Source organism: Ipomoea nil, unplaced genomic scaffold (assembly GCF_001879475.1).
Source record: "Ipomoea nil cultivar Tokyo-kokei standard unplaced genomic scaffold, Asagao_1.1 scaffold3130, whole genome shotgun sequence".
Classification (NCBI taxonomy): Eukaryota; Viridiplantae; Streptophyta; class Magnoliopsida; order Solanales; family Convolvulaceae; genus Ipomoea; species Ipomoea nil.
This window is the reverse complement of record NW_017619558.1, coordinates 1,459,157-1,467,899: the sequence shown is the minus strand read 5'-3', so window position 1 is coordinate 1,467,899 and position 8,743 is coordinate 1,459,157. Positions and strand designations below refer to the sequence as shown.

The window sequence follows — 8,743 nt, the reverse complement described above, 5'->3', positions numbered from 1 at the left end:
TTGAGGCTAAATCTAGAATTTTCACCAAAGACAATGGATCTCTATTGGAATTAATTAACAGATTAGAAAAATAATAAAACGATTGAAGAGACAAAAAAAAAAGGTCCTAAAATAGGGTATCACCCGAAAACTAATCCAAAGGTCTAAAAATTTACAAAATATGATAGTAGTGTTAAATAACAAAAATCCTAATCTGGAACTACATTTGAAATTGTCCCTAACGACAAAGGACTCCACTGGATTTAAGTCTTAATTTTTTTTAATTTTATTTTATTTTTGGTTATATGATGGTGGTCAACACGGTTATAGGGTGTAATTTCTTTTTGAAAGAATTAAAAATGTAAAACATTTCATCTATAAATACTGAACATAAGCTAATGATATTCCACACATCTTTCTAAAGCCTACTAAGCTAAGCCATTATTGCAAAAGCTCTAGCTAATTTCATTAAAATGGCGAAGGCTGCCGCTGCTTCTTCACTTACCCTTTTCCTCGCCCTTAACCTTCTGTTCTTCACGGTGGTTAGCTCCACCAATGTGCCGTGCCCTCCGCCGCCACCAAAACATCAGCCACCGTCCCCCTCATCTTCATCTCAGGCCGGCAAGTGCCCTAAAGATGCACTCAAACTGGGAGTGTGTGCTAACCTGTTGACTGACTTGCTCAACCTTGTGGTCGGAAGCCCGGCCACCACCCCCTGCTGCTCTCTCATTGGCGGACTTGTCGACCTCGAAGCCGCCGTCTGCCTCTGCACCGCCATTAAAGCCAACATCCTCGGAATCAACCTCGACATTCCCATCTCCCTCAGCTTGCTGCTCAATAACTGTGGCAAGAATGTCCCTAGTGGATACCAATGCTAATTAATAAGCCATCTTCAAGATATATCATTAATTAAACTTTATATTATGTTTTCTCTATAATAATCATATACGTGTTGTTAGTTTTCAGATTCCTAGCTCTCATGGCTTGGTTTTCTGGAGATATTACTATAGCAGTGTATTGTTACGTTGTTGCTTGCTACGACAGTATTAAGTTTATGTTACTCTCATTGATTTGACAAGTGACTTATCGATGAGATAAAAGAATTTTATTTGCAATAAAATAGTATTTTATGAATGTTTACTAATTACTACTTCATTGCTCGATCTCATTTTAATTATCTTTGAAATTGACACTTGTTGTACTATACGATAATGCCCGCAATCATATATTTGCATGCATGTCTAAACGAAAACGTAACCAATCCATAAAAGACTTACGACAATCTGAGAAATATTACGAGGTTGGCAAATGGATTTCAAGATAAAAACAAGGACACTATGTTAGTAAAATTAAAGTTATAGCATTACGTCGACATCTAGGGCCTCTTTACTAACTGGAAAATTTCTTAAGTTATGAAAGAACAGAAAACATGTTTATTAACACAGTTTTTCATTTTAAAATCAGAAAACAATTTCCCATTGTCTAGAAAATTGAAAAATTATTAAAAAAACTGTTTTCTAAATTAAAAAAATAGAATCATCTATCATCTATTTGGCTATATATGTCACTATAATCACATTCTCACCATTACTACTTACATAGTTATTCATTACTATAGTTACATTATTCATTATCATTTCTTGTACTTATCACCATCTTAGCTTCTATCTTTTCTACTTGCATTACTTTTTTTTTTTTTTTTGAAAATAATGTAAGTATGATTAATTAAACGAGAGGAATAAGGTGTAGAATACAATGAAGGATAGATAAAAACCTAGCTAAAGGGCCATGCTGGGGATTTGCCACACTTGCTAAGGTGTGGAGGTGCATATTCAATGACCGACGAACAAAATGGTAGGACACGTTATCAAAATGTTTCGTACTTGCATTACTTATTTAAACATAACTTATTTTACTTATGCTTAAATTTAGACATTATTCACATTACCAAAATTTAAAAATAAACTCTATGTTAAGTATTATATTTTGATTGAACTCAATTAATTATTCGTTTAGATATTTTTAGTTATGTTAAGTCGTAATACAAGTTTGGTCCGGATATTGGATATTGAAATTTGACATATATTACTATATTAGAATTCAAAGTAAAAATTATATGTTTATATAAATGTCATTCAAATGAAAATATCAAAAATATTTTAAATATTAGCTCAAAAAAATATTAATATTATCTCAACTAAATTTTTGGTGAACTTAATATGTTATTAATTTGGATATATTTTTAGTTAAGTTATATACCGAGATAAATTTGATTCGGATATCAAATGTAAAAAGCTTACATATATTGAACTTGTTAAAATTATATTTATTTTATTTAAATCAAATATATTTTAAAATATTTTAAATATAAGGTCTAAAATCACTCAAAATCAAACTTGTTAATTTTATAGCTTTAATCTAAAAAAAATTAAAAAAAAATAAGTATTAATAAAACTGAAAAATTAAAAAAGAGAACACAGAACATAGTTTCCGTTTGTAAACCGCCCCTACTATTTTCTTGCCAATATTGTCATTTTAGTTTGTCACTTTAATTTACTGTAACTAATGTGTTCATGAATTCATTAGTTTCAGAATTTGCGGAAAATTGTGAGGTTGGTCCACTGCCATCCTCGCTAGGGTTGAAACCGAATTTCTCTTTTGTCATTATTGGGTTGATGGAAAGATTTAACAATCGTTATACCGTGTACCAAGGTCCACAGTTTAATATGGACCTCTCAAACGACATAATTTTGCATTTTAATATAAGAGTTTTTACCCATTTTGATCCCTTGACTATGACTCATTCTCAATTTTGCATTCCGACTTTTAATTGCACCCAATGTGGTCCATTGACGTTTGAAAATTATCCCAATTTAGTCCTCCGTTACATTTTCCATCATTTAGGCGTTAAATTAGAGCGTATTTTGGTCCTTTCATTGCCTGCGCACCTTTACCATTTGCCTGCTCCTTACATCTTCCTTTCTTCTTCACATAGAACGTCTGAGCATAAAAAAAAAAAAAAAACAAGAACCCTAGATTACTTTGATTTCTTCTTCCTCTCTTGCATACGATGTCAACACAGTGGAGGCAAAGTACAAAGGTTTCTTGTTCATCGTCATCATCTTCGCCAAGACAGAGGTACCACTACAGAGATGCAATCCCTACGCGCATATGCAATTGTGGCAGTGAATGGAGCATTCAAACCTCTTGGAGTAGCGAAAATCCCGGGCGGAGGTTTTGGGTTTGTGTAAGGAGCATTTCAAGTTCAATTTTTTGTTACAAATTTCTCAATTATTACTTGTTGTGAGAATTTTTGAATTTGTTGATAGGATGGTGTCGGATGTAGATTCAAGGAATGGTTCGGTCCTCCCATGTGTTCACGTGCGAAGGAGATTATTCCCGGCTTATTAAGAAGCATGAATAGAAAATATGAGGAGATTGAGAAGTTAAAAGCAATGGCAGTGTCCTCTGTTGGTGGTGGAAGGAATTGTAATTGTGGCAAAAAAGGAGGCTTTAGGTTTAGGATTAAGTCGTTTGTAGTAATTGTTGTAGCATTTAGTATGTTTTACTTGTACTACAAATCTGTTGAAATTGGGAGTAATAGTTGTAGACTCCCTTTAGCATGATGTGTACTTTAATTTGCTTGTTTTGGCACTTCTTTATGAATGTAAGTTTATGCAGAATGCATATTAAGTATGTTATTTAAGAATGCAACTAGAATTGTACGTGTTTAGTATTTAGAATGCAAATGAAACTGCAATTGGAATGGTATGTATAACTAGAATGCAAATGAAACTGGAATTGTATAGCATATGAAACTGCAACTTAGCAAATGAATCTATATGAAAGGTAATTTAAGAATGAAACTGGAACTGCAAATGAAACTGGTTATTTAAGAATGAAATTGGAACTGTATAGAAAAATGCAAACTGGAACTTAGAAAAATGATAAACTGCATTTATGGTGGAGTATTCAAAACACAAAAGTTTTACAATGCTAAAGGGAGTATTATCCACAATCAGTTTGCATTATCCAAAACAACTACAATTACAACCACCAAAATACAATGCTAAAGGGAGTATTACCCACAATCAGTTTCCATTATCCAAAACAACTACAATTAGAACCACCGAAATACATTTAACACCAACACAAGTACAACCAATTTTGCACAGAATCTGAAGGCTTTAATCAATCTCAATTGATTTGGAGGTTGTGTTCTTGAATTTCATAGTCAGAAGACCTTGTTTTATACTTTCTCCGTGGAGGCTGAGCAACATTTTTATTTTTCTTTGTTAGACCAAGTGTCTTTTGCCTTCTGAGAGGGGCAGGTTGAGGTGCAGTAATAACTTGCTCTTGAAGGCCATGACCATTTTCCAATGTAGGTAATGGCATCTCTTCATGTGCATCAACCTCAACCTCTACATGGTAATCATGTTGAACTACTTCTTAACTTGCATTTTGAATAGGAATCTGTATGAAAGGTAATCATGTTAGGTAATCAATGCAATCTGTATGAAAGGTATGTTACTAAGTTAAAACTTACATCAATCATATCTGCTGGTGTTCCCATTTCCTCTAAACCCCTTTGATTTGTTATGCTGCTTTGTGGCTGGTTTCTTTGTGGCTGAGGGTTTCTCTACAAACATAAAACAGTATAAGTAAAACAAGAATGTCAATGTAATACATGGAAAAAAGTATAAGTAAAACAAGAATGTAATGTAATACTTACAGGTTTCAGTGGGCATCTCCTACTATTATGGCCTCTTTGTTTACAGAATGTGCAATGTAATACCACATGGCTTCTAGACATATGGATGCCATCCTTTGTGATTTTGTTTTTTTCCTTGGCTTCATCAGCTTCTCTCAACCTCAATTTCCTTGGCCTCCCAGGTTTTGCTTTGTATTCAGGTGGCAAGGGTGCTTCTATATGAGAATGAGGCCACTCATTTGGTCCAGCCATTGGATTAATGCCACATCCATACACCTTCAAGTATTTTCAACAGTGTAGCAGTTATGTACATAGTCCAGCACATTGTGTCTCTTCATCCAGATTGCACAAATGCCATGTCTACAAGGGAGTCCAGTCAAATCCCATTTTCTGCATGAACATGTTCTTCTGGCCAAATCTACAGTGTGTTGCTCCCCTGTATGCATTCTTTTCACTTCAAATAGATTCAAGTCACACTGTAAGGGTATATACCCTCCTGCATATTTCTCTTCTGCTGCAATCTTTTTAACAATGTTAGGACAAATCACTGAAGTCCACCCAGATGCCTCTTCTTTATTTTTAAATAGTTTTGTCATCAGTATAGTCCTAAGCATCTCAAGGCAGCTTATCAATGGCATTTCCCTAGCCTTAACTATCATTGCATTGAAGCACTCACTTAAATTGTTTACCAACATATCACTGAGTGCAGAACTACTAAAGTGTGACCTAGACCATTCAGATGGATGTTTGTCTCCCAACCAATCTAAAGCATCATTGTCAAGGTCTTTGATATTCCTCATTGAGTCCTTAAAAGAGTTTACTGTGGTGGCTCTTGCTGCTGACCATAGTGTATTCTTAAGTGCATTACCATGAAAACCAGCAACCTTCATGTTAGCATATAAATGCCTTACACAGAACCTATGCACCACATTTCCTAGTACTTTACTAAAAGCAGGCAGCAGACCCTTCTTCTTATCTGAAATGAAGGTGTATTCATATTCAGATGCCTCATCAATACCCAAATCATACTTAAGTAGTGCTAAGAACCAAGACCATGATTTCTTGTTTTCACCCTCAACTATTGCATAAGCAAGTGGGAAGATCCCATCATTGGGATCCATGGCAGTTGCAGTCAACAAATATCCACCATACTTTGATATCAAATGGCAGCCATCAACCCCTATAAGCTTTCTGCAATGTAGGAAACCCTTCCTACAAGCCTCCCAACATATATACCATCTTAGAAATCTTGTTTTTCCTCCTGCTTCTACAGTCTCACTCATTTTCACAATAGAACGAGCTCTTGGATTTGATCTTTCAATCTCCAAGTAGTAACTCCAAAACTTTTTGAAATAATCTTCAAGCTCACCATTAATAACACCTCTAGCCATTGTCATTGCCTTATAAGCAACCTTAGAGGTGATATGGAAGTGGTCATCAGTAGCCACTCTCTCCCTGAACTCACTGACTCTCCAGGTTGAATTACTGCCTATGTCTTTTTTCCACCTCTTAGCTAGTCTGCTAGACCTTACAGATGAATTCTCCCACACCCAAGAGCACCCATCATGAGTGTCATTGAATGAAGTAACCCTCTAGTAGTTCACATCCTTAATCCATCTTAAGGTTATTGACCATGGACAACCAATTTTCTTGCACTTCACAACACATCTTATCTTGTCATTCTTTTCAAACTTTATATCTTTCCCTTCTTTAAATGCATAACTCACTATGGCATCCTTAAAATCTTTTTTTTTTTTTTCCTGAAAATGTTATTCCAACACTGAAAGTAGGGTTCTCCTAAACTTTGGCCAAATGTCATCCTCTACTTCCTCATCACTTCTATGAGGTGTCTCATCATCAGAATAGTTCACTTGGACATTCATTTTATCATTTTCAGATTTCACATCCTGCACAGTAGTGGTTGATCCTATCCCATGGTATTCTACATTGGGATCTACTTCTTTTTCAAAATGAATATCATCCTCACCTAGACTATGCAATTCTTCTTCACCATCATCTTCATAGTCAGGATCTTCTTCCACTTCAACCTCAGCCTGAGCTTCATAATCAGAATCTTCTTCCACTTCAACCTCTGTCTCAGCTTCATAATCACACTCTTCTTCCACTTCAACCTCAATCTCAGCTTCATAATTTAACCCTCCAATGTTGATCCACACTTCTACTTCCCTTTCATTATCACTAAAATCAATTAAATCTCAGGCTTCACTATCTGAAATAACCTCAATTAAACCTTCACCCACAACAGTATGTACCTTACATTCACTCATTGTGTAGCCTAACTCTATGACTTTGTCTTGTAAAGTCATAAACCCCCATTCCTCAACATCCATGTTGTAACACCCCAGATTTTCGAAACTTTTAAAACTTGTATAATAAAGGTAATCTCATAATAAATCCCAAAACAGAGCATACTAATCATAAGTGTTTGGGGTGTTATGCCACATCTGAGCTGGAGAACTCAGATGCACAGGCTAAACTATCTAATTATCCTCAAAAAACGTCATTACATTATTATGACACGCAGGCCGAATAGGAAACTAACTTTCTAAGCCTCGGGTCTGCTAGCGCGCTCCGGAGCTAATAATCTGTGCCTGAAAGCCAAATATATCTGTTCAGCAAATGATGCTGGTAACCCACTCCAACGCGTTGAAATACAATATAAGTATATATATATATATATATATATATATATATATATATATATATATATATATATATATATATATATATATATATACGAAAACCATTTTGAAGCAGGAAGCTATATACTTAGGAGACTCTAGCTTTAAAAACCAGGAATAGACTCGACAAATAGAGATAAGCATATTCAACAATTATAATCAAGCATATAAAGACACTAGCATATATCCTAGGGTCACAGATTCACTTCACATTATTCATATCATCATTCAATTCATATCTTATCACATACGCACACTTTGGTGGCGCCACGGGACCAATCGCAGGCCCCAAAAATAAGGGTTAGTGCATATAGCACTAACACGGCCCCGCAGCACCCTACCTCATACCGCAGCATGAAGGAATTGACCGCAGCCAATTGTATAGACCATCGATAGTTTCAACGGCGGATCACAGCCCTACACACCGTTGACGCGCTCAGTCGGTGGACTGTGATCCTCTTTTGGGAACTGCGACCCTACACACCGCTTGACGAGCTCAGTCGGTGGGTCGTAGCGGATCAAAGCCCTACACACCGCCTGAGAGACTCATTCGGTGGGCAATGATCTTTGGGGACTACGACCCTACACACCGCTGGCACATACACTCGGTGGATCGCAGCCGACCATAGCCCTACACACCGCCTGATCACTCATTCGATGGACTATGGCCTTTCTCGGGCAAGTGGCCCTACACACCGTCTGGCGCGTCCAGTCGGTGGACCATAGCACACGAGGCCCATGTGGACCGCAGCCCTAGAAGTGAGTCACTGACCGCAGCCAGGAGAATGAACCGCAGCTCATGAGTAACCAGTTTGACCGCAGCCAAGATAACGAACCGCAGCTAGTGTATAACCAATTTGATCGCAACCAAATTGGGGTATCATGCTCACATAACACATAGTAACACATATTAACACATTGGGAAGGGGGAAAGCGTATAAATAAACTTATGCATGATTATCCACATACTAAGAATAGTCCTAAGGGGTTCATACATCTTCCTCCTAGGCCAACAGGTTACCTATTCAACTAGCGTGCAATATACGAGACTTTTTTATCCTACGAACGGTACCCAAAACATCAACTAGACTCATGCACGACAAACGGGGTCCGTTGGGACACCACGGGGGTTGCGGAACATCAAACGGGGAAGCCGAAGTCCCAAAGTGGGCAAATTCCAGCGGGTGGCCGGCGGGTAGAGGGCCACCCACCGGCGATAGTCCTCAAGGCAGCGGGTGCCCGGCGGGCAGTCGTCTGCCCGCCGGCTACCCGCTGCCGGTGGCGTTACTTCGGGCAGCAGGTAGGTGGCGGGTCCCCCTACCCCCACTGACTCTTTTCCAAAATATACGTC

General features: G+C 37.3%; 1 protein-coding gene across 1 annotated transcript; it reads left to right on the top strand.

Annotated features, from left to right (window-relative positions):
* Positions 1-387: 387 nt before the first annotated feature.
* On the top strand, positions 388-1,126 carry LOC109166906 (14 kDa proline-rich protein DC2.15-like). Its single transcript, XM_019315803.1, has one exon. It carries the CDS (start codon positions 453-455, stop codon positions 855-857), a length of 405 nt encoding a protein of 134 aa, XP_019171348.1. The 5' UTR covers positions 388-452; the 3' UTR covers positions 858-1,126.
* The last annotated feature ends 7,617 nt before the right edge of the window (positions 1,127-8,743 follow it).

What these genes read in the sequence shown, in the direction of transcription:
- LOC109166906 (XM_019315803.1), top strand. Translation starts at nt 453, where the DNA reads ATGGCGAAGGCTGCCGCTGCTTCTTCACTTACCCTTTTCCTCGCCCTT.